This window comes from Myotis daubentonii, chromosome 9 (genome assembly GCF_963259705.1).
Source record: "Myotis daubentonii chromosome 9, mMyoDau2.1, whole genome shotgun sequence".
NCBI lineage: Eukaryota > Metazoa > Chordata > Mammalia > Chiroptera > Vespertilionidae > Myotis > Myotis daubentonii.
Genome location: NC_081848.1, coordinates 51,023,545 through 51,050,670, shown reverse-complemented (window position 1 = coordinate 51,050,670; position 27,126 = coordinate 51,023,545). Strand labels below are relative to the sequence as shown.

The window sequence follows — 27,126 nt, the reverse complement described above, 5'->3', positions numbered from 1 at the left end:
CCTCTGTGGGGAGTGGGGGAGGCAGCAGAGACATGTGCTAGTGGGCTGATGACGTGTTTTACCACAAAGATTTAATGGGCAGCGCTAACCACAGGTTAGAGAAAGGGATTTAAAAAACAACAACAACAACAAAACCTTCTCAACTATGCCAAGTACATTACAAAAAATTACCGTAAACATCAGAAAATGTATTTGGGTTTCTGGGATGGAATTGAGGCCCAGATTGGAGACTCAACAGTTGAATCACAAACTCAGAAAGGTATGAAACCTTCAGAGAGTAGGCCAGACACAGGATGAAAATCAACTCCTTCTTAGATGTATTATCTGCAACAAAGCAGAACGTACCGGTCGACATCTCTGAAGCTACGAGGCAGGGAACTAGCTCATGGCTTTACATTTATGGAGAGCTTATTACATGCCAGGCGCTGTCCTGTGTGTCTGACACGTATTAACTCATTGTCTTACATCGTAAGAAAGGTACCAGTAGTATGCCCGGCTTCTGTAAAGCAAGTAAGAAACTACACCACAATGAGGTTAAGAAAATATTCAATTTTTCACCAAAAGTGATGCGATAGTAAGAGAGAGAAATCCTGTAGACTGTCTTGTGACCAAGGGGGAAAATGGGAATTAGCTGCATAGCACCCATCAAAGTTAGTTCACACGTACTGAGCCCTTACTATTGGAGCTGGGTGTCCATCTGCCACTCTATCTCCACACTCCACCATGCTGTGGCCAATGGATGCGGTCAGGATGCTGAGTTCCTGACTCCCTCCCTGCTGGGCCGGGAGCTGGCAATGGATCTTCACTGGCAGCTTTCTCCCCAGCTGCTGGCCAGTACCCCTTCCCCTGCCTCTTAAGGCCCAAGGGTGGTAACTGTTCCCTGCTGTTGTCAGCCCCGGTTTGTCACCATCCTTGGTTTCCTTCACCCCCTCCCACACTTTTGCCAAGGCCCCTTCAATACTCTCTTCAATTACTCCATGGAGTGTGCCCGCTGTTCCTGCCAGGACTTCAACGAATATAGGAAACGGTGAGCACTTTACGGCTATTGTAATCCCTACATCAACCCTATGGGTGACATTATGGTCCTTAGTCTGTAGTTGGGGAACTTGAGGCTATGGGTTGACTAACTGCCCACAGCCACACAGCTAATTAAATGGCAGTGCCTGGATTTGACGAAGGCAGGTGTACTCCCGTGTCTACACTCTACTTCACTCCTGTGCACTACTGCGCCCCCGCCCCCAACCTCAGCTGTGGAAAAGGTCTTCACTTCCTGGGCTGTCTCCCACTTTAGTAAGAGGGAGAAACGTGTGTAGTGCCATTTAAGATTGACTTGTGGTCATGGTTTCCCAGTCGCATTGCTCCCCAAGGTTACTGGTCTACCACTGGCAGAAAGGAGAGCTGGTGGTAAATTATTGCATTTCAAAAACCAACCCGCATAAACTATGGGCCATTATTCCCATTTCTCCGACGAGTCCATTCCTCGGCACAATGGTCCCCAGCTTCTGAAGGTTCATGCCCCATGTGAGCATCAATGCCACAGAAGCTGGGCTGGCTCCAGCATTTCCCACGGTCTAGAGCAGCGGTCGGCAAACTCATTAGTCAACAGAGCCAAATATCAACAGAACAACGATTGAAATTTCTTTTGAGAGCCAAATTTTTAAACTTAAACTATATAGGTAGGTACATTGTTATTAACTTAAGTAGGGTACTCCTAAGGCTTAGGAAGAGCCACACTCAAGGGGCCAAAGAGCCGCATGTGGTTGGCGAGCCGCAGTTTGCCGACCATGGGTCTAGTGTGTGCTGCAGAACACACTTTGCAAGAGGTCAGTAGAAACCTCTTAAAGAATAAGATCCTGTAGGCAAAGAAGTTAGAAAAAGTATACACTGTATCTCGCTTTGCCGCTGCCCTGGAAAGTCAGAGAGCGTAGTAAGGTTTAAAATCAGGAAGAGAAGGCTCTTTAACCCAGCTTCGTCCAAACTAATTTGAACATAGTGTGCTTTTTTTTTGTGGACACTTATTAATAGCTTTCCCAAATATAAAATTAGATAGACATTCATTCTAAATTCCCTTAGTGCCCACATATTGTAGCTAGTTATAATTACGAGCCTATAAAGTCACTATATGTTCCAATGATGGCCTTTTGCATTGCTTAAAATTATCTACCTAACCAGGGAGGGGACCCGAGGCTTATCAAGGTGGGAGTCACTGTCCCACCCCCACCCCCACTGCTACACCCTGCCACGGGCATATATTTTGAAAGGGCGCACTTCGGGGCTGAGAAATCATTGTCTTATTGATAAATATCTCCCACTGTTATTAAAGAGCGAACAAGTCCTCAAGAAATCCTTTTAAAGGAAATATAGGTCAACATTTGGTGCCAGACTTCAGCCCCAACTCCCCTCATCACTCCGTAGCCCTCACTTTGCCCACACTGCTAGAGTAGCATACAGCACACAGGAATACGGTAAATATTTGTGTTCAGGCATCTAGAATTTCCTACGATCATCCAGATTTCGAAATGCTTCCTACTTTCCCCATAATTAACAAAACACGTCAGAAATTCCAATGGATCTGTAGTTTCCAGAATTGATTAATCCAAGCTGGCATATAACACTATAACACTTACATAATAGGTTCAAATCGTACACACACACACACACACACACACACACACACACACACACACACACAATGAGAAAGGGGGGTAAAAAAAGAGAAATAATTGAAAATACTCGAGACATGTCACTGTCTTAAAACATTTGGGCTGCTGTAACAAAATACCATGGCGGCTCGTAAAGAACACAAACGTATTTCCCACAGCTCGGAGGCTAGAAGCTCAAGGCACCACCTGTATGTCGGGTGAGGACCCTCCCCCTGGTCCCTAGCCAGCACCCTGTTGCTATGTCCTCACACGGTGGAAGGGGGCAAGGCCTCTCTCTCTGAAGCCTGTTTCAAAAGGGCACCAATCTTCCCCAAATCACCTCTCGAAGGTCCTGGCTCCTAATACCATCACTTGCGCAGGGAGTGTGTGTGTGTGTGGGGGGGGGGGGGGGGGCGGCGGCGGCGCAAGATTTCAACATATGAATTTTGAGGGGACACAAACATTTGAACCATCACAGTCCCATACACTTGCTACATACATTATTGCTGCACAGTATTCGGTACAAATTTAGGTGGGTATTTCTGAAGCTGAGGACCATCAAGGTCATACAAAAGCATTCCCTAGTGCAGCAGCAGGGAAAAGGGGCAGGACCCAGACAATGGAGACACCACACGTCAATATGCAGACTGCACGTATGGATTTACTTGGCTTTCAATCTAAAGTAGTTTGACATCTGTTCAAAGTAAGATAATTTTATTCTAGTGTCCAACTGAGTATAAAGCCAAAGAGGAAATATAAATGTGGCTACATGCATGGAAAATGTTCAACCTCCCCGTAATCAAATAAATCAAAAACAATTAAGGCTGTTTCCATTAATTAAATTATAATAATGAGTGTAGAAGAGGATGTAGTTAAACAGGAACTCTCAGACTACTGCTGGGAGCATATATTGGTCCATCCCTTTTAGAAATTTGGTCATATCTATCAAGAAATTTAAAAGGCTTCATATTGTTTAACCCAGCAATTTCATTCTGGGCAATCTACCCTATGGAAATAATATTAAATATGAAAAACTAATTATACTGAAACTGTTTACCATAGTCTTTTTATCGGGGCAAAAAGCTGGAAACATACTGAACTCCATGATAGAGGCAATAGGTTGGTAATCTATGGTACATCTTCCAGATGGAATATTATTATCATACTAGGGGCCCGGTGCATGAAATTCATGCACTGGGTGTGTGTGGGGGGAGTGTCCCTCAGCCCAGCCTGCCCCCTCTCACATACTGGGAGCCCTCAGGCGTTGACCCCCATCACCCTCCAATCGCAGGATCGGCCCCTTGCCCAGGCCTGACGCCTCTGGCCTAGGCGTCCGGCCCGGGCAGCGGGGACCCGCAGCTGCAGCGGCCCCACGATCGTGGGCTTCGCTTTAGGCCCAGGCAAGGGACCCCTAGCTCCTGGGACTGCCAGCTTCGACCATGCCCAGGTCCCATGGCTGGCTCCACCCCTACTTCCTGCTATCACTGGCCAGGGCAGCAAAGGCGCCTGATTCTCCGATCATGGCTGGGGGGCAGGGCAAAGGCGGCCGCCTTTGCCCTGCCCCCCAGCTCTTAGCTTCCCCCTGGGTTTCCGATCACTGTCAGTGGCAGGGGGCTTCTTCCTGCTTTCCCTCTCGCCGCCCTGCATTGTGCCTACATATGCAAATTAACCGCCATCTTGTTGGCAGTTAATTGCCAATCTTAGTTGGCAGTTAATTTGCATATAGCCCTGATTAGCCAATGAAAAGGGTAGCTCGTACGCCAATTACCATTTTTCTCTTTTATTAGTGTTGATTATAGTCATTAAAGATTACACTCAAGAATTATTTATAGTAACATTGTAATGGAAAGTGTAGTGAGAAAAAAGAAATGTGTATATAGACCAAAAATAAAAACAGGAAAATACTGGAAATAAATACGTTAAAATATAAACTGTTTGTCTAGGCCGGTGCTACTCAGTATGACTCACAGCCATCCTCCATCTGTGAACTGCGTTACCTATCAAAATAATTGGATAGTATGCTTTTAGAGACTTTTAGCAATTTGATATTGCTGTGACATCCAAGTACATGTCCATGGAATTGTGTAGTTGAACAGGGCATAGTCCAGCTTGAGTGCAGTACATTTGAGTGGAGAGGTACAGGTTACATGAGCTGTGTAGTAGTCACACACAGTAGGACATCATAGTCCACAAAGGATTAGAAATAAAAAAGAACTGGCCCTTCATCTAGACCACCGATCTAGGTGGTAACACTGTAGATAAAAACTTTTATCTTCCTCTTTGTTTTCCAATTTTTTAATAATCCTATTTTTCTATAATAAGAAAAGCCAACATCTTTTATTTATTTTAACTCAAGCAAAAAGAGGAAAACTCTTTGGGAAACTTTCCTATGGAAACGTAGAAACATATACTGAGAGGTAGGATGGCATCATGGTTAGGGAAATAGATTCTAGAGCTGAAAATCTGGGTTTGAATCCTGGGCTAGTTGCTCAACCTCTCTGTGCCTCAGTTTATTCATGCATTAAATGGGGGCAATCATAGACCTTATCACATAGCTGCTGAAAGGATTTGGCAGGATTAAATGAGCCAACATACATAAACCCCTGGAACACAGTAAACTGTATAGAAATGTTCGCTAGCATCATTACAAATCATGGGCAAGGGTGAGAGCCACAGCCAGACACTTCACAATTTTTTATTTGCAAAATGGGTTGAGAGGAATGGTAGAAGTAACAGTTATAACAGCAAGTAATATGAAGTGTTTTCTGTGTGCCAGGTTCCATGCTAAGCACTTGACATGAATTAACTCTAATTACTAACAATCCTAGAGATTGGTAATAAGTTTTCTTCATGCCCATTTTGCAGAGGGGAAAACTGAGGTGCAGAAAAATGGCATGACTTGCCCAGGGTCACCAGGCTATTAGGTCCATTTCTCTCTAGGGCACGGCTAGGCGTAGTAGCACAGGGGTCCCAAGAGGCCAGACCTCACGCCCCCTGAGAGCAGAAATGTACTATCTTGTTCCCAGGGGCAGCCAGGGTCACCAGCCTCTTCAAAAGATTTGTCCAAAAGAAAATTCCAGGCTTCGTTTCCAGCCAGGCCAGCAAACATCAGCTGGCCCTCCTCTGCAGCGCAGCCGGCTGGGTACTGCTCTTAGAGATGACTTAAGCCCCAAGGAAGGCAGCTCTTGGAATGTAACCGGAGGATATAGGGGTTCATGAGTCATTCCATTCCTCCCCCCCTTCCCCCGAGTCCTGGACACAATTTATCATCTTCGTCACTGGGTTTTCTGCTCCTGGTTGGCTGGGGGTTGGTGGAGCAGTCATCCCTAAAAGGAAGTCAGTCTGTTACCAAGTCCCATCTCTCCCTGTCAAAGGGACTGGAGGCAGAAGGACAGACACCGCCAGGACCCAGCTGTTTCCAGGCCTGGAGGAATTCAGGGAGGGGGCGAGGCATACGCTGGGCTGGCGGATCACTCAGCGAGGCTGCCTCAGACATCTGCTTGGGGATCCTCTCCTGTGACCTTCTCTACAAGTGAGAAGTCAGGACTCTGCAGCCAAGAGTGTCTATTCCAGAAAAGTGTGGGATCTCTAAACATTTACCCTGAAAGTTGAAGGGAGAAAACAAGAGTTCTTCCTTCAGAGAACAGGGGTCTGGGAGTGGGCAGACACACAGTTAAGAATACACAGGGTTTTTGCCTTGAAATCTAGAACATTCTGCCTGTACCAGAGGCCTGAGAATTCGATGCCTAAAAGTTTGTGGCTAAGGAAAAGTATTCCCAATAGAACGAGAGATCGGGGTAACTTTTAGTTTCCACCCTCTCTTTTCAAGACTGAATTCTTAGCAAGAAATGTGAGTTTTAAAGTGTGGGTAGGCGGTTTTCTTCCCTCGCATTTCCTTTTTGGAGAGCAATTTGGTGATATCCAACAAAACTCAAACCTAACTTTTGACTCAGAAATTCCGCCTCTAAGAATTTGTTGTACAGATAAACAGGTATAGAAATGTTTTATTTGTTTGCAAGCATGCTTAGTGCAGTATTGTTTTGAATAGCAAAACACTACCACACACTGAAATGTTCGTTGATAGGGAATTGGTTAATTTTATGATGGCACAACAGGCAGGGCATAAGTTGTTTAAAAAAATGAGATAAATCCATATGTGAAAGATACTCAAGATGAACAGGTACGTGAAAAAACATAAACTGCTGAACAGTCTTGACAATGATACTCCAGTTGTACAGAAACAAAACAAGTACATATACTTGCAAAATAGAACATTTTTAATACTATACTATTATTATATTATTATGCATTCTATTATTACTGTTATCATTGCTATTATAATAGACTACACTATTATCTCTGTAGCCCAAGAATACGAAAGTAGAAACAGGCCCTTACTTTTCAGTTTATATTTCTGGCCTCTTTAACATTTTTACATAAACATAAACATCTTTAGCTAGTTTAACTAAAATAGAGGTGATGCTATCAGCTGACTAAACATAAGAGGTAGGTCCCCTGACAGCAAGACACAGCTCTTCCTCCAGGACCTTGGCAGTGTCACATTTAATCCCTACAAGTAACTCCAGGAGGTCATCATCCCCATTTACAGGTGAGGAAACTGAGGCTCAGAGAGGTGAAGTGACTTGCCCAAGGTCTCTCAGCTACTAAGTGGCACAAAGATTTGAATCAGTTTCTAAATACTAAAGTCCTATTTATAGAATGTCCACGGAGGACCAGGTCCTCCTTTAAGCACTTTGCAAGGATGAATTCCTTTCATCTGCATGACAACCCTCTGAGGCGGTCTTAGTAGCATCCCATTTTGCATATAAGGAAACAGGGGCTCAGAGGGACTGAAGAACTTGTCCCAAGCCACACAGCCAGTGTGTGGTAGGACCAGGCAGTCTGGTGGGCTCCAGAACCCAGAAACCGCCCCCTACCAGGCTTCCTCTAAATAAATGTTTATTGAACAAAGCGACAGTTAGAAAAACTGCCAATACCTCTTAAGACTACGGAAAAGGTAAATTATTAAACAGTTACTATTGGTCTGTTTATTCATCATTGTTAATTATTACTGATGAATGAAAAATAAACACTAGTCAGAAAAGTCAGCTGGGTTATAGCAGGCAAAGCATTGGACTTTAGTATTTAGAAACCGATTCAAATCCCTGTGCCACTTAGTAGCTGAGAGACCTTGGGCAAGTCACTTCACCTCTCTGAGCCTCAGTTTCCTCATCTGTAAAATGGGGATGACGACCTCCTAGGGTTACTTGTAGGGATTAAATGTGACATCATATATGAAAGCCCCAGGTGCTTGACGTATGTTGGATATGTGTAAAAACGGGACAAGATGCTGAGGATGGAATACACTGTGCTTAGAGCATCCTCAAGCAGACCTCCTCTTTCTCAATCTGCTGAGTTTTAAAAGTAAATTTAAAAACTTATACCCATACATACTCCACTAATCTGGGGAGGAAATAACCAGGGTTTTTAATTGTTCTGGTCCTGTCTCTAGAATATTGATTTAGGACACTTAATACCATCTCCAAATGCCACGCTTCATTTGCATAGGGTCGGAAGCTGGGCTGCAGAGCGCTGGCTGTTGATTTTAGGCAGGGACTCGGAGGGCCTGCAGCCCACCTTCCTGCTGGCCCGTGGCCAGCCCAGAGCCGGCTTCACCTGGGACTCAGGAGAACTGGCCCGCGAAGGAGGCCAAGTCTTTGATGGATTTTCACTGTTTAATTAAAGTGCAGCTGGGGCCTGGGGCCGTGCTGTACCTTTCAGCAGGCTATTCATCACGGGTTGCACAACTAGCCTGAGCTGAGGCCATTTGGCCGGGGCAGAGCCCAGACTTTGGCCTGGTGTCTCCCTCACTCAGGAGGCCTGAGCTGCTGTCTTTTGGAGGCCCCAGGCTCATCTTCAGGAGCTCGATTCTTCTCAATGCTGCCTTCAGGGACGGCTCAGAATCAGAATTCAAAAACTGGCCCATGGCTCCAAACAGAGTCCCCGAAGGCCTGCTTCACAAAACTATCCCAGGCTGCTCAGCTGTTCTCCAGCAAACACGTCTGTGCTGGGAGCCCACCACATCACTTCACGTACTATCTGGGCAGCTACAGACAGACTATTCATTAAAGTCTAAATCATTCAAGTCTTCTCCTTTATTATAATTACAGAAAGTTTCAAATATGCCCCAAAGTAGAGAGTCTAGTACCACAACAATCCTCCATGTACCCACCATCATTCTACAGCAATAAGCAACTCGTGGCCACTTGTGCCCATCGGCACCTCAACCACTATGCTGTGACACTCGAAGCCAGCCCTAGATGTGGTATCATGTCATCCATAAGCATTGCAGTATATATTTAGAACAGATAAGGGTTTCTTCCTTTTTAATATAACCACACTGCCTTTCTCGCAGCCTACAAGTTAACAGTGACTCCTAAATGTCGTCGAAATCTCCGGCGAGTGTTTACATTTTCCTGGTTGTCTCATAAATGACTTCCGGGATCTATTTGACTCCAAACAAGTTGCTGGCTCAGCTGTGAATTGTATGTTGGGTGGCTTTCCTACCTCCTGTTTCCTTCCGTCCCCACCCAGCACACCGGCTTCACATGAGGTGCTCCAGGCCCAGGGACACATAACCAAGCTCTCTGCCTTAGTTTCCTCACCTGGAAAATGGGAATAATAAAAGTTCTCTCTCTCATGGGTTTATTGTGAAAATCAAATGAAACAGAACCTGTAAAAAGCTTAGAACAGTGTCGGGCACACAGTGAACACTCAGTCAACATTAGTTCTCACGGCTATTCTTTTCTGAAATTGGTGACTTCGACAAAATTCCCAGGCACAGCATTCAGGCCACCAGGCACCATTACATGTGGGAAGAAAACTGAGAAAAAAACCTCTGCTGCCGGGAGCCGGTCTATGCTTGCTGTTTCAAGGGACCTGGCATATATGGCATACTGTTTGCTCACCTTCTTGGCGCTATGTGTTTTAACCAAGGTCTCTGAACAAGGTTGTTTCCCCAGGTAGGGATTTTTCCCTGAAGTTAGGGAGGGAATAAAACCCCTCAACTAAGTGTCAGGCGGGTAATTAATCACTTTAACTACGAACAATCATGCTTAAGCTACATAATCTTTACTCCCTGGAATGGAGATAAGAAACGCCCTAACCTTTGTAATAGAGATTGATAGGATTGAATCAACTGGTATAAATACAGATGTAATAAGACAGAAAGAGACAGAGCTTAGAAGACAGAACTTAGAACACAGAACCTTGGCACAGAACCTTGGCACAGAACCTACACAGAACCTAGACACAGAAGAACTTCGCTGGAGAGAACATGGCAAAAGATCCTGTACAGAAACTGGCAGAACTTCGCTGGAGAACCTGGAGAACCTAGCAAGAGAACATGGACACAGAACCTGGCTGGAGATCCTAACCAGAACTTCTCTGGAGATCCTGACCAGAACTTGGCTAGAGATCCTGGCTAGGCTGCTGATAAACTGAACCCTGTCTCCATGTCATTCCTTCTTCGCCGACTCCGTCCACACCTTTGGGGACCCCTGGACCTGCTGGGGTTGGACCCCAGCACTCTGCAACTCTCCACATTTTTCTCAGACTTTGAGTCACTGTTCACAGTGAGGTGGTAGAATGTGCTAGTTAAGAGCAAATCTCTGGAGCCAGACTGCCTAGGTTCAAATCCCATGTCTTCCACTTGCAAGTAATGGCAGAACGACGGATGTATTTGCAAAACCTCATTCATTTCCCTCTGGGCAGACAACTGAACTACGTCTCTTGGCCTCTCTTGCACGTAGGTGTGGCCACATAACTGAGTTCTGCAGTGGTGAGTGGGCAGAAGTGATACCCAGCATGTCTACGCCTGGCCCATAAAACCCTCCCACTGCAGTTTTGTTCTCTTTATCACCCACCGACTAATTGGCGAGGACTCAGAGAACCTAGAGCAGTGGTCGGCAAACTGCGGCCCCTTGAGTAGGGCTCTTCCACAAAATACCACGTGCAGCGGCGCACGTACAGTGCGATTGAAACTTCGTGGCCACACTCAAGGGGCCAAAGAGCCACATGTGGCTTGCGAGCCGCAGTTTGCCAACCACTGATTAGAGGAAGGCAGCGCCATAAGATGAAAGGGGCCTAGATCCCTGAATAACCAAGTGGAAGGCAATCCAATTAAGAGATGCCACTGGGTCCTGCTATAAGCAAGAAATACACGTTTTATTATATTAAACATCTGAGAATTGGGGGCTTATCTGTTATAGCAGCTAGTGTTACCTTAACTAGTACATTATCCTTGACCTTGAGCACATTACCTGGTGTCTCTGTCCTCTACTTTCCTCACCTGGAAAGGGGCAAAGATGCTAATAATACCTATTTCATGGGGTAGTTAGGAAGATTAAATGGGTTAACATAAATAAAGCTACACATTGCCTGGCCCATAACAGCACAGCCCAAGTGCTCATCTCTGAAGCCATTACTATTATTGGTGTTACTATTATTATTATTTTTAAATATTTTTATTGATTTCAGAGAGGAAGGAAGAGGGAGAGAGAGATAGAAACATCAATGATGAGAATCACTGATTGGCTGCCTCCTGCACGCCCCCGACTGGGGATCGAGCCCACAACCCAGGCATGTGCCCTTGACTGAAATCAAACCTGGGACCCTTCAGTCCGCAGGCCGATGCTCTATCCACCGACCCAAATCGGCTAGGCCACTATTATTATTTGAAAAGTCATATCATATCATTAAGAATTCCCACATTTCACTTAAACGTACAAGTTTTAAATCATTATTATTTTCCTGGTGTGATTTCTTTCTTTTCTTTTTTTTTTTTTTTTTTTAACAATTTGGGGCTAAAATTGTATTCCAGCCAAACAGTTTCCAATTTAATAATGAAAGCCCATTGCATAATCAGATTATGATGATTTGCTTAACAGGAAATATTTCAGGAACACAGTCATTCCTCAGAACAAAATGCATCTAATACAAGATGCAGCTTGTCTCCGGTGCTCCCCGCCAATGTTAAAAAGATGATAGGATGAGACTTCCTCGGCTGTACCTCTCTGGATTAGCGGCCAGCGTTCCATCCATGCTCAGAACTGAGGAGATGTGCCCTGAACTCCATGGGTTTGAAAAACCAATGCCAAGAAGATTACAAATGGCCAAAAAGCACACAAAAAGATGCTCCATATCATTAGCCATCAGGGAGTCGCAAATGAGAACCACACTTCACACCCCCTGGGATGGTTTTAATCAAAAGGAGAACAGCAAGTGCCGCTGAAGACAGGGAGACGGTGGAGCCCTCGACACTGCTGGTGGGAATGCGAGATGGTGCAGCCACTGTGGAAAACAGCCTGACAGCTCTTCGAAACGTCAAACCTGGAGCTACCATGTGACTTGGAAATGCCACCCCTAAGTATCTACCCAAGAGAAGTGAAAACATATGCTCACACAAAAACGTGCCCATGAAAATTCTTCATAGCCACATTTTTATTCTTAATAGCCCAAAGGTACAGACAATCCAAATGTCCATCAACTGATGAATGGATAAACCAAATGTGGTATGCTCATATAATGGAATGTTTTTCCATCATAAAAAGGTGTGAAGTACTGATACATGCTACAGCATGGATGAAACTTAAAAAAGATACTATGTTAAGTGAAAGCAGCCCTTTACATAAGATTCCATTTATATGCAATGTCCAGAATAGACAAGTCTATAGAAATAGAATAGAACCCTGGCTGGTTTGGCTCAGTGGATAGAGTGTTGGCCTGCGGACTGAAGGTCTCGGGTTCGATGCTGGCCAAGGGCACATGCCAGGGGTTGCGGGCTCGCTCCCCAGTAGGGGGCGTGCAGGAGGCAGTCGGTCAATGATTCTCTCTCATCATTGATGTTTCTATCTCTCTTTCCCTCTCCCTTCCTCTGTGAAATCAATAAAAAGATATTTTTAAAAAAGAAATAGAATATAGATTAGTGGTTACTTGGGGGTCAGGGAATGGGGACAGAAGGTGGAATGACTGCCAAAGGGTACAGAGTTTCTTTTCGGCGTGATAAAAATGTTCTAAAATTGGCTAATGGTTGCATGACTGGGAATATACTAAAAAAAAAAAAAATCATTGAACGATCCTGTTTAAATGAGTGAACTGTGTCTCAATAAAGTTATAATACATTTTTGAAAAGTGTACACTCCTCCATATGGTTCAGATCTTTCCTCTGGGCGTGAGCAGCGGAGCACGCCCCCACCTCGTCAGAAGCCTCGTGCCCTGTGTTCAGCTCTGTGTGTGCGAGGGACAGCGCCATCACACACATGCTAATGAGTCTGACGCTCAGGAGAGAGGTCCTGGCTGGAAGTGTGGCTTGGGGAGTCACCAGCACATCCAGGTAGGACAGGAAATCGTCACCCACACTCCCATGAAAGCCGGCCACCCATCGGCGCCAACCCTGCACAAACACAGCCGTCTGACACCAGAGATACAAGCAAGGTTGTGTTGGTTTCCCCCCCCCCCCGACAAGGAGCATAAGCTAGACCATGAATCACACTTCCCAGAATCAGTAATACTGAGAGAGCTAGGTAACTGGGAGCCCAAATTACTTAAATTGATGTCATATCATTTGAAAAGCTGGCATTTCAGGCCCTACAAACTGAAGACAATTACGATCCATCTGATTCATGGCCCTGGACTCCGGTTTCCCACCTGCTCTAACATCAATTCAAGCAATTCTGAACTTTGATCTCCACGGCGGGATGTCTCTGATTTATTGAAGTGTCAAGTCCCAATTGTGCTAACATCCAGCCCTGGCAGAGCCATTATAAGGTGTGAAATCTGGGCGCCCATCGCCCGGGCCAAGCTCAGCACAGTGACAATCAGAAGGAACAAATCAATCTACCTCTCCATGGCCATCATGGGCGCCTTGCAATTCACCATAATGACAGGTATGGAGGAAAAGCAGGAAAAGGGGTCACTCTGTTCTTCAGGCCCAGGAGGTGCTGGAGGAGCTACTGGGGCCCCCAGGAGAGGCCTTGCAACCCTCAGCCAAGAGCCAGTTTCCACTCCTTGCAAGGGGCCTGTATCCCCAGGTGCTTTCAGTGGAATTGTGTTACCCTCCCTCCGTGTTCTGCAAACAGCATCAAAACGGCTGGTTCCCGCTGCCCTTGCTTCTCCCGGCTGCCATGACTAACGACCTGCCCCCTGCAGGTCTGCCGCAGGCTGGGAGCAGGCAGAACTCAGCCGTATGGTAAACAGGGAAACCCCTCCCCGCGGAGAGGAGTGCAGGGGGATGAGGTGAGGGAGGCAAGACCGAGGCTCCCATGTGAGCACTGGCATCCACTCTGTGTGGACGGTGAATCCTGAGTCCACCCCAATCCTGTGGCCTGCCCCTGCCCCTCACCTGCTCAGCCAGGATCCTGGCATGCCTGCGAGGTGCTGTCAGCCTTGTCCCCAGGGTTCTGAATCTGAGACCCCGCCCTGGACTCGGAGGAGCCTCGCTGGTTCAGGACTCAGGCACCCAGCAGATGCCAAGAGTCCCTGCCACCTCAGTGCCCACCTCGACTGACCTGGGGTGCCTTGCCCCTAAGCTGGTGATTGGGGTTGCAGACCCTCTTCCGGACTCATTTTGCCCCACCCCCACCCCGCCCCGCCACAGGGCTTGCCAGCCTGCCCCACAGTCAAAGCCACATTGGCCAAGACAAAAACTGCTTTAGAAACAATTGTTTTTGAATTGAGAAGTCAGTGTAATACTGCAAACGGCAGATTGGTTATTCAACCGATGACTGCGCCTCAGAAAGAAACAAGTGTACAGCCTGCCCCTGGGTGTCCCTGGGAGTCCTGCCACCTGGGTTTATGTCACTGAGGGAGGAGAACAGGCCGGTAGCCTCGCCCCTCTGTGGTCCAGCATCATCCTCACTCAGGAGACCTGCCGCGTTCTCATGAAGAACACCCTTCTTGGCTCCTCAGTGTCAGGCTGTGTTTCTCACAGCGGAACCAAGGGGCGGTGCCTCTAGATGTCAGAAGAGATAAGGGAGTGAGTGAAGGGAATGTGTATGATTCAACGATGAAATGAATGCCCTGGACACATCACTCCGGGGAGGGCGTCTGCCTGCATGGGTGACTCCCCAGAAACACTCCCTGGGGGGCTGGGTGATGATTACAGGCTCTAACTGGCTCAGATCCATTCTTAGGAGATGAAATAAGACACCTGCCTCTTCACTCCAAATGCAGGTAGAGGAAACTGAGCCCCGAGGCATCAGCCCAGCCCACTCGGTTAAAATCCAACTGAAACTCAGAAGGCTCCCGAAGCCTGCCCTTTCTCTGGTCAGCCTGGGGGTTCTTCCTTTGGCTCCAAGAACATTGTCTGTCCACGAAGGGTCCCTCCAACCCTCTGAACCTAAATGTGTCCCATGTAGCACTTAGCCTACTGTCTGTGGTTACCAAGCTGTGGGGCAAGTCCAAGAATTCAGAAATTGGGAGGTGGGACAAAGGGATCAAAGGAAGGAGGGACTTCTTGAGCAAACATCCCCTGGGTCCCACTCCAGCGCGACAGGTGGTGGTGGCTGTGACTCTCAGGGTAGCTCCAAGGATGACCATTCCCTCTGCAGCCACACCTTGGGCCCTGTTATAAGGAAAAGCAGGCACTGCGTGTGAGACGTGGAGCCTTATATAGCTGGAAGGATGGCCATAGGATAGTGTTCTGAAATAAAGACGTGCCTGTACCAGAGCTGACTTTAAACATGTTACTGGCCATAGTGGAAACCTGCACCCCGCTGAGGCCTCGCCTCCCACCCCACCCCACCCCACCTCTTGGGTGACTTGGTCCTGCCAGCCAGGAGCCAAACAGAAACTTTGAGCCTAACAATGTTGATCTTACTTTCAAACAACCTACCAGGAAGACCACCCAGACCCAAAGCAGTCATTTTTCCCTAATTATCAATTACAAAGTATTAACAGTAAGCAAGCCAGCTGTCAGCCTTGGCCCTGTAATTGCACTTCTGGGGCTCCATGCAAGGAAATTATTCTGAATTAAAAAAAAATATCCATAAAAACACTTTAGGCAGCATTATAGCTAAGAAAAAAAATATGGACCAAAAGAAATGGTGAAGTAAACAATAGAGCATTCACTCAGTGGAATATTATGCACCTATTAAAAGTGTATTTGATAAGATTTATAGTCACATGAAAAATAGTTACCTTATAATAATAAATGAAAAGTGATACAGAATACCTATCTAATATACATGGCATACTTGCAATTATCAAAAAGAAAAAAGCTATAATGAAGACAAAGAATAGAAAGAAATCAAAATTCTAGTAGTGACTGCCTTTGGGAGTTGGTACTTTGCAAGATTGTTTTCTCTTTCAATTTTCCCATAAATCCCATAAGCATAGGCTAATTTTATAATGGGGAAGAAAAAAGTTTTCATTAAAAATAAAAGAGATGCTAAGTGATTTGGTTCATTCTTCTCTCCCCAGGGGAATGTGCAGTCTCTTGGAATACTTCTAAGTTCACTGCTTCTTCCACCCACGGCCTAACCTTCCCCTAACGCTGGTTCGAAGGGAAGACAGTGACCTAGTCACAAAGTTTGGCTTTTCTAAGGCTTTGGCAGCTGGTACGTTGCAAGCAAATAGAACTTTCACTTCGTTGACGCTAGTAGAACCGGATTTTAGATGTCCTGTAGTGACCCACACCCGCCACGCAAACATCTGTCCCAGGCCTGAATAAGACTGAAGCAGCTGCAATGAACAGAGCGAGGCAGAGCTCAGCGAAGGCGCGGCAGCCAGCCATTCTGTTCTGTCCTGTCTTCTCCGTGGGTTCTTTTTCGTGAACTGGGGGGAGAGCTCAGAGGCGGAGCTCTCCTGCTGGGGAGCAATGACAGAGGCCTGGCTCTGACTTCCAGATTTCCTTAACTTTGCAGGTGGGAGGAACTGAAGCCGAAGCGAGCTTCAGCCTGCACCTTTCTCTCGTCTCCGCCAAACCTCGCAAAGAGGCGATTTCACCGCGGCCCTTCATGTAAGCACCGGAACATGAATACCTGCAACACCATTCTGCAAAGCAAGCTTTTCTGGATGGAAACAAAGAACACTGGCCTCAACGCTCCTCTCCTCACCGCCCTGGACCAGTCGGCCTCCTGCAGGCTCAGGGCTGCCGGAGCACAATCAGATTCTAGGGCCCGAACCTCTGGTCTCGGGGGGCCTACGTGTGTTTGTCAAACAGGGCTAAGTGATAATGTCTTTTCACAAAGAATAAAGTGAGCCCTAATCTGTTTGGCTCAGTGGATAGAGCGTCGGCCTGCGGACTGAAAGGTCCCAGAGGTTTGATTCCGGTCAAGGGCATGTACCTTGGTTGTGAGCACATACCCAGTAGGAGGTATGCAGGAGGCAGCTGATGGATGTTTCTCTCTCATCGATGTTTCTAACTCTCTATCCCTCTCCCTTCGTCTCTGTAAAAAATCAATAAAATATATTTTTTAAAAAAAGAATAAAGTGATTCCAGGGCTAGGGAGGAGGCAGTTTTATAAAAGACACACACCCGCCCCCCCCCCCCCTTGCCCCGCTAGGCAGTTGAGCCCTGATGGAAGGAATCAGGGGACTAGAAACATCATCCGAGGTTAGAACACAATTTGGAGTAACCTGGGAACTCCCTTGGTCGGATGATGCAGGCGGTAAGTTAAGAAGCATTTTGAGGGCAATGGGTGCTGTGCTAGGCACTCCGGTCCCAATGTGAGCAGCCCACACGCGCCTGTCCTCCTGGAGCCTACCGGGGAAATGAAGGGGAGGACGAGGGCCAGGGACGAGGCAGAGAAAGCGTCCCTGTCCAGGGGCCCGGGCCTCAGGCAAAGAAATCACTTGGATTTCTTACTGACTTCAGGCTACAGAACAAACTGAAAACTGAACGGGAGCTTTACAACAGTTTTTTTGAAGTATTTTATTTTAATTTCATTTTTTAAAAGTCTTCTGGTTTTGAAATTGTTGTAGAGTTTTCCCCAAATGTGTTCTTTTATTCCCTACAGTGAGTGGAGAGTTTTGATGCTTACAAACCTTTACATGAGGATCCCAACCCTTCTCCTGTCCTAATGGCTAAAACACAATTACGAACTGCACTTGTTAACCAAATAGAGATATTCCATGAGACAAGGAGACCGACTCCTAATATGGAGGTGTCCTTGGGCCGGGGCCCACTTATCCTGGTTTCCATCTCCTCCTCCGACACAGAGGTGCCTTCATTAGTGGAGGGAAGAAAGAGGTCTTTGTGGTGATGTCATTCCCAGACCACCCTACACAGACAATAAAACTGCATCTGAGAGAGGCCTGGCGAAATGAGAGTGCAGAAATCACAGAATACCAGAGGGGAGGGCCCTACGGGGTTCTTTAGCCTAATCCCTGGTGTTAGAAATGGGCGAGGGAAGGGACTTGTCTAAGATTACACAACCAGTTAGTGGTGGGCCATTTTCACCAGGGAAACTATGGGGAAACTCATTCCATAGAAATTCCTAGTAGTGTTATGTGTTCAGTATTACAGGAGGTGGGGGGCTACAGGAGGAGGGATTTCACCATAATGCGTCTCACACACACACACACACACACACACACACACACACACACTAATGGCTGCAAGGCAAGGTGTCCAGCGCTGCCACAGAGGTACAGACAAGGTGGTGTGGGGCCACAGAGAAGAAAGCGTCTCACTCTTCCTGGGGGAGCTATAGATGGAATCAAACGGAGCGGGATATCTAAGTTGGGTCTTAATGGCTGAATAGGAGTTTGTTGCATAGGGAAGGGAAGGCGGTCATTCCAGAATATAGAACAGCATGTGTAAAGGTTGAGACATGTTGGAAGAACATGCGTGATGGGTTTGGGGAATAAAGAGTGGTTTGATGCCCTGGCCAGTGTGGCTCAGTTGTTTGGGCATTGTCCCGTGCACTGAGAGGCTGCCGGTTCTATTCCCAGTCAGGGCACATGCCAGGGCTGTGGTGGGCTCGGTCCGCAGGAAGGGGTGTGCTAGAGGCAGCTGATCAATGTTGCTTTCACATCCATGTTTCTCTCTCCTTCTCTCCTCCTCTCTCTCTAAACATCAATTTAAAAATCTTTTTTTTTTAAAGTGGCTTGGCATGGTTAAAATGGAGGTTTCTTAAAAGGAAGATAAAAGAGACTAGACTAACGAGCAATTGTGACGGTCTTGAACGCCTTCCTAAGAAGTCCATCCTGGGGAGATATTATCTTTGTGTTTAAAAAAACAACAACACATTGGCAAAAGAATGAAAGATGGACTGAATAAAAAAAGAGCCAGAGATAGGGAGACTAGTGGAGTGGAAAGATAGTAAGTTTAAAAAAAAATAAACAAGCAACCTCAAAGACAAAGAGCACTTCTTGGGCCTTAAATAAGGCAGTGATCTTTAGAAGACAGAATGAGAAATAATTGGATGTGGGGGTGAAGGGAAGCAGGGTGGGCAAACTACTGTCCACGGGCCGTTGCCAGCCTGCCATCTATTTTGTGTTCAGCCGAAGGCGAAGAATGGGTTTCATATTTTTAAATGGCTGAAAAAGAACAAGAATATTTTGTGATACATAAAAATTATCTGAAATTCAAATGTCAGCGTCCATGACTAAAGTTTTGTTGGAATGCAACCACGCTATGGTCCATGGCAACGAGGGCAGAGCTGAGAAGGGGCCAGAAGGCCGGCAAGGTCTTAAATACCTACTTATTATCTGCCCTTTAAGAAACAGCCGCTGAGCTCTGAAATAGAGGATGCCCACAACATTGCAACCTTGGGCGGCTGGTGGGGTGGAGGAGGAGAAGCAGACTTGGGCCAGTGGGGAAAATAATTCCACTGAGGGCGTGCTGAGTTTGAGGACCCTCCGACACACCCAGGAGACGGTGGAAAGATGCAGCCAGACTACAGGTGAAGATCTGGATTTGAGAATCCTCAGTGGGTCGATGGTCCCTGGAGCTAGGAGAGCAGATGAGATAATCCACAGGAGACCAAGACACAGAGCAAAACAGGTGAAGTCAGAACCCCAGGAAGTGCTGCTGAGGGGCAAACAGAGAAGAAAAGCCTGAGAAGTCTGAGCAAGAGGCACGGAGACACAGGGAGCCAATGCAGGTGGATACGGTCAAGGGACACGATCATTCTGAGGAAGACAAAGTTGAATAGTGTCAAATGCCACCAAGAACGCAAGTGGAATCATGTTGAAAAGAGACTGACTTTGGAGACCTCGGCCAGAGCCACCTAAAGAGAGGGAACAGAACAGACTCTCCAGCTGCCTCCAGGACCCGCACTCTCGGTTTTCCGCATCTCACACTGGCCACTCCTTTGCAATCTCTTGCTGGTTCCGTCTCATCTCCCAACTTATAAAAGTTGGAAAACTGTTGGGCTCAGTCCTTGGACCTCTAGGCTCCCCTCCTGGAGGATCCCATTCATTCTCAGGCTTTAAATGCACCCACACCCCGATGTGTCTCCAGCCCAGACCCCTCCCCTGAACTAGACTCCGAGAACCAAATGCGAACTCAACATCAACACTGGGAAGTGCAGAAGCACCTCTGACTAAACAGCGGCCCAAACTGAGCTGCTCCTCTTTCTCCCCAAACCAGTTCTTCTGCAGAATTCTCCACCGCAGTTCAGGTCAGTTCCATCTTGCCAGCTGTTCAGACCCAAACCCTGGAGTCCTCTTGATTCTACTCTCCTCTTCCATCCAATCTTTCAGTAAGTCCTATCCGCTATGTCTTCAAACTATATCCAGAACCCTATGCTCACCCGCCTACTGCTACCACAGCTCTAGGCCACCACTGTCCCTCACCTGGATCATTTCAGCAGCCTCCCAACTCACCTCCCTGCTTCCACCCCCGCCCCCTCCATCACTTAGCACCAGTGATCCTGTTAAAATAGAAGGGTGCTCATGTCATTCCTGCGAAAACCCTTCCCAAACCTCCCCATCTCACTCTGACTAAAGGCCCTTGTCTTACAATGGCCTCCAGGATCCTACATATCCTGCTCCACCCTTACTAATTACCCCTGAAACCACACCTGCTTCCAAAGTTGTATTCACTTTCCCCTCTGGCTACAGTGACTTCCGTGTTGGCTCTTAACACCCCAGGTACACCCCAGCCCCAGGGCCTTTGAATTTGCCAACTGCTCCACCTGCAACGCTCTTCTCCAAGATACACCTATGGCTCTCTTATCACTTCCTTCAGGTCTTGACTCAAATATACCCTTCTCAATGAGGCCTTCTCTAGCCTATTTAAAGTTACCAACCACCTCCTCATCCCATACCACTCCATTTTCCCTTTTCCTGCTTTATTTCACTCTATAGCACTTACCATCACTCATACAAAATACACATATTTTATGATTCTCTTTATTATCTGTCTCCTCTACTGGATATAAGCTTCGTGAGGGCAGGGATCTTTGTCTGTTTCCTGCTCCCCCCTGCCATATCCTAGCACCCAGCACAGTGCCTGGTACATGTTTGTCTCTCAAATAACTACTGAAAGATTGGGAATAGTGAATTGGGAAGTGACTAGGAAATAAGAAAAAGAAAGCCAGTACATACAATGCTTTCAAGACCTCTGGTGAGTAGCTTAAGAAGAACCAGTATCAGGATATTTTCTTCAAATGGGAAAGACTCGGGCATATTTACAGAATGTTAAGAGAATAGGGCAGCATGAAAAGGACTGAGGCTATGAGAAAAGGGTGTCTAGCTATGCCAAGTCTGGGAGAAAGGGGAAGGAGACAGCCATGGAAGGGATAGGGCAGGAAGGGAGCGTGAAAGGAGAGGTATAGACAAGGGGGGTGGGCGGGGGGTGCTGAAGGAAAATTGAATAAGCTCACACCTGGTACTCAGTTTTCTATCTCAAAGTCTGGGGAAGAGCTTGTGTGGTGAAGGTATGAAGAGGCACTTCAGAAAATGAGAACACAAGCTGATTCGGAGAGAAGGATGGCTCAGCCCTGCCGAGGGTCCTGCTCACTCCAGAAACCATAAATCTGTGGCAGAGTTTGGGAATTTCCCCAGTCTTACTGGACAGCCAACAAGAACCAGAGTGGTAAGTCCTAGGATTGTTAGGAAAATTATTTAATTAAAGCCCTTATAAACACTTCAGACTCTAGACAAAATGAAAACTCTGAGAAATAATAACTGGGCAAACGATAGGAATAACCATAACTGCTGACCCAACGTAGGGCACCTTCAGCTGGCAAATACATTCAAGATGGTGTTCATGGGAAGAGCAAGTCTTGGGGACAGAGCTGGAAGAAGCAAGGTGAAAAGTAACCCCTTGGCAAGTGGACTCTGAAAGGCTAGTCTAAGAACCTCCACACGAGGGCATGTCTGGCATCAACGGGGACTGGGAACCCCAAAGAGAAGATCCACAGGGAAAACGAAAAGCCTCTGTTCCCTTAAACCAGCAGTCGCCAACCTTTCGGACCTCACAGACCACCAGTGGCTCGCGGACCACCGGTTGGCGACAGCTGCTCTAGTGAGCTACAACGCACTGGAAGGGGCCCAGGTGTTTTAAGTGCTGAAATGTGACATTTTGGAAATAGAAGGATCTGACTTGCAAGAAAAGATCCCTAATTTCCAAAGGAACCCTAATAATTCTTAGGTGGGCTTCACACAGTCATGGGCGACCAGGCTATTTGCAGAACCTATGAAATCGTCTACAGTCCATAATGAAAAGACTATTTCAACATGTAAAGACTGTAAAATTGAGCTGTAAATTTTAATAGCTATTATTTGTGCCATGTTATGCATGTTTATCTCATTTAACCGCACAACCTCCATGTAAGGAAGGAATTTTCATTCTCATTTTATAGATGAAGAAACAAAGGCTTTGAGGGATTAAGACACTTGTCCTAAATTATAGCAATAAATAAGGAGTAAGAGCAGAAATCAAACCCAAAATTATCTAATCCCAAAGGCCATACTTTTAACTTCTATTATCTCTTGCCTCTCGAATGCTATTTTTTTTCCTTATGAAAACACTGGAGTGATGACTAGTTTCAATGTATTCTTATGAGACTTATAATCATTCTATGATTATGCTAGAAAGTACTTTTAGGAAGGCACATCTATATATATGAAAGGCTAATATGCTAAGCGTCCCTCCTACCATTTGGCTATGACACACACTGACCACCAGGGGCCAGATGCTCAACGCAGAAGCTGCCAAGCTGCAGTGACTTGGCAGCAGCGGTTCTCGGTTCTCCAGTGATGCATCCCAAAACCAGCAAGTAGGGAGCCCAATTCCTCATGTGGCCTCGCGATTCCACCTTCAGCTGTGGGTTATGTTGTTGCTGGGGCACTGTTGCCCTGAATCTGGTTTACTACACACTTGCTTTTGCATTCCAAACCCTGTACAACAGCAACTTGTGCCCTCTCACACTCCAGGACCCCTCAGGAGATATCAGAGAGCCGGTTTTGGCCTGATCCCCGCAGGCCAGGCTGAGGGACCCCGCCTGCTGGAGGGACCCCACTTACTCCGCAGACACCCAGGGAGGGACCGTGGGAGGTTGGCTTCAGGGTGTGTCTGGCCCATCTCAGCCAGTCCCGCCCCACCAGCCACCTTCTAATTAATTTCCTTTCAATGTGCAGGAATCGGCGCACTGGGTCACTAGTTTTTATATAAAACTATTGACTTTAATTGCTAACTAACATGTATTAGGTCTTTCCAGTCTTTGTGTACTACAGTGGGGCACAACAGATATCGAATGAATGATAGTCCTTGGGCCAGGAAAATTCTATGCCAAAGCATTGAAATAATTTGTGGCTAGACCGGCATCATGATCTTGAGGAATCGTGAAGGAAGGGAGGCTTTAGAACACTAGAGGTTAAGTGGAAGAAGGCAGTTTCTGCACAGCACAGAGCTGTGAGATTAGGCATGATCCAGAGCAGGATCTGACCGTGCTGTTACGGGAGAGATGGCTATGGGCGCCTAGCAAGGTCAAGCACTGATCACCGAGACCAGCACACCCTCACCAAGTGCAGGTCATTTCAAACCCGCCCCACTGCCTTCTTTGGCTGGGCTCGTGGGCTCGTGGTGGCGTGCAACAGCAAGCAGCTGGAGCTGGTGCGGGCTGGCCCTTTTAGGAAAAGCATGCACTCTTCAACGTACCCATTTACACTGCCTGGATTAGCTAACAGGCTGGATGACAGAATCGGGACTTAACAGTTACGTGTAACAAGGATTAAAAGGACCTTGCACTTGGTTTAACAAAACCCAATGGAGTAAACCTGAGATGGGGAAAGGAATGATTTAGGAGCAACAAACATAAAAATGTCTTCCAGCTGATAATCTCCACGAGCGATTAACAGTGTGATGTAGGTGGCCAAGTGAATAAGAGCAGCCTTGGCTGCCTTCATAGAACGCGATGTCCACACTAGAACCAAGGAGGCGACAGCCACGGCAGGCTGCACTGGTCTACATACTGTACTACGTTGACTTCTGGGCAGCTCACTTTGAGAGGGTCTGTTATTCTCCATTGCCACCCCCCTCCCCCGCCCCCCGCCCATGATCTGTTGTCCACACTGCTCTGACCCCTACATCACCCAGAATCCCTTGTGCTGGTGACTTCCCACTGGGCCCAGCCAATCCGAAGGACCAGCGAGAGATTCAGGGCAAGAAGAGAGAGAACATGCAGAGCTCGCTTGTGCCCGTCTCCCTGCTCCATCCCCTCCACGTTTCTGACAGTGGCTGTGCCCCTCTGCAGCTGCAGTTCCTGGCAGGCAGCCCCCCTTCCAGAGCTCCAGCTCTCTGTGGGTTCTGGTGTGCTCCCCTCATCCCTTCGGGGCTAGGGGTGGTCACAGTCCCCCATCCCCGTCTGCTGCTAGTCCCTGGTTTCCTCATCATCCCTCTGGGTTCCCTTAACCCTGCCCACACCTCTGTAAATGGTCCCTCCCTACATTATTTTCGAAGTCCCAACTAAGTTGACCTTCTGTTTCCTGCGGGGACCCTGAGTGAAATAAAAGAGGTAGGATGACAGCAAGCCATAAAATCTTGTTGGGAGGATCACCTATAGCAGTGTTCGGCAAACTGCGGCTCGCGAGCCACAAGCGGCTCTTTGGCCCCTTGAGTGCGGCTCTTCCTAAGGCTTAGGAGTACCCTAATTAAGTTAATAACAATGTACCTACCTATATAGTTTAAGTTTAAAACATTTGGCTCTCAAAAGAAATTTCAATCATTGTACTGTTGATATTTGGCTCTGTTGACTAATGAGTTTGCCGACCACTGACCTATAGGAACAGAAATGTTTGGCTTAGTGAGGGGAAATAGGTTAGTCCACCTGATAAAGTGAAGGGCCACCATCAGACTCATTCTCCTGGCTCCATGAATACAGAGACCAAGTTGTTACTTTTACTGCGAAGTAAACTTTTCTAAAGAGTTGGTTGGCAGAGGTGGGGCGAGCCCTCCTGGGAGGACATGAGCTCTAGAAATTCTGACTTGCCCAGTCTTAAGCTAGAGTCCCTATCAGGAATACCGCAGGAAAAAGAAGGGAAGTCTAGAAAAAGACTTGCCAAGTCAGGATTTCAGGATTTGCTACCAACTGCACACTATACTCAATGGTTTACCAAAATAACCAAATAGGGGAGAACATTTGGGGGGATGTTTTGCAGTTTCTCACTTCAAGGTAAAGAATGGAAGTCCAGCCCTCAGTGTCAACTTAGATAATTCTCAACAGTGAAGTTCTTTTTTACGCTTTATTTTTTAAAAAAATATTTTTATTGATTTCAGAGAGGAAGGGAGAGGGAGAGAGAGATAGAAACATCAATGATGAGAATCATTGATTGGCTGCCTCCTGCTCGTCCCCCACTGGGGATCCAGCCCACAACCCGGGCATGTGCCCTTGGTCACATTCGAACCTGGGACCTTTCAGTCTGCAGGCTGACGCTCTATTCACTGAGCCAAACCGGCCAGGGCTCTTTTTTTACGCTTTAAAGTAACTCAGGATCATGAAACTTACTTTACATCTTAGTAGCACAGCCTTCAAAGGGGTTATTCCCACACCGCTGAGCAGCCATTGAAAAAAAAAAAACTTAACCAAGCAACTTCTACCTGCACATCTATCACTAGCTTCTTCAGAACTGTCACTTCATTTTTCAAATCAAAAGCCAGGATGCGAGTTCTGCCCATGAGACAAAATATTTTACAGGCAAAGGCAAATTGTCCCGGAAAAAAAAAAATAAGCGCTTCAGTTCACCCGGGTGGGAAAAGGAAATGGTTTTTGCAAGAGCTCTCAACTCCTAAGTTCACAGAAGGGTCATGGCCATGATGCTAAGTGTGTGCGCCTCACCCTGGGGGGCCGCCTGGAACGCCAGCGTTTCACTCATTCATTCAACAAACATTCGATCTTGACCTCCTCATTAACAGAGCCCCACTGGGCCCTGGGGATGGGCAAGATCCAGAGAGACCACCGCTGCATCTGGACTTCAACAAACAACCCGATTTCAAAGACCAACGAAAGGCAAAAAGTGAGAGCAAAGGCGCCCAGAAAAGTTTCAGCAGAAACTTGAGAAATGCCAGCATTCCGGCGCCTAGAAGGCGGGGACCTGGGGCCTACATGTAGGCGGACACCGCCTCCTGGCTGGCGGGCCGGCCATCCTGGGCCCTCCGGCCACGCAGCCCCGGCCCTGGCCCTGGCCCAGAGCCGGCGTTGCCTGGGCTCAGGCCCGGCTGCTCCACCCGGCGCCTCCAGGGCCTGGAGCGCAGCGCCCGGGCGACCACCCGCAGGACGATGGCGCAGACCGCGGGGCGCGCCCGGCCCGCCACCACGAGCCCGGGAAGCGCGCGCACGCGTCGCCGCGCCCCTCTCTCCGCCGGGCACGCGCGGCGCGCCCCCGCCCGGCCGGAGCCCCAACCCCGCGGACCCCAGCCCCCGCCGCTCCTGCGGCCGCGCCCCACTCACCCTCTTTGGCTTTCTTCCTCCGGGCCAGAGTCCCGCCGAGTTTCCCCAAGAAGGAGTCATCTTTCTTCCGGGATGGGGGCGACTTGGGAGTGGGGGACTTGGGGGCCGAGGGCGACTTTTGCGGGGAGGAGGCCATGGCGGTGGAGCGGACAGCCGCGGGCCGGTCGGGACGCGGAGCTGGCGCTGGGCGGGCGCGGCGGGACTGAGGCTGCGGCTTTCCAAACGGAAGCGGAATTATTCCAAGCATTTAAGGCAGCTCACGCTCGCCTTTCCCTTCCCTCTCTCCCTCCCTCGCGCCGCCCTCCGCCCTGCGAGGAGCTGTGCGCTCGGGCCCTCGCTCCAGGCAGGCCTGCTCTCTGCGCCCTTTGGCTGCCCAAAGCTGGGAGGATGCCTCAAATCTGCTCCTTGGAGGATGTGCAGCCTTATCTATGGATGTGTGAGCGACCCTCCAGCCTGGGAGCGCTGGAGCCTGAAAGCCTCATTTCCCCTGGCTCTGCACCCAGCACAGATCCTTGCACAAATGCACGGTTCACTGATTGCTGAACTGAACCCACCTGTTACTCTGTCTCCCAGGGTCTTGACTC

General features: G+C 47.7%; 1 protein-coding gene across 1 annotated transcript in view; it reads right to left on the bottom strand.

Annotated features, from left to right (window-relative positions):
• The window catches only part of PARVA (parvin alpha), a 142,101-nt gene extending 115,290 nt beyond the window's left edge, over positions 1–26,811 (bottom strand). Inside the window, exon 1 of the mRNA XM_059708939.1 lies at positions 26,543–26,811. Within this exon, the coding sequence (XP_059564922.1) occupies positions 26,543–26,789 (247 nt within the window). The 5' untranslated portion in view covers positions 26,790–26,811. The remainder of the gene's footprint in view (positions 1–26,542) is intronic.
• Positions 26,812–27,126: the final 315 nt, after the last annotated feature.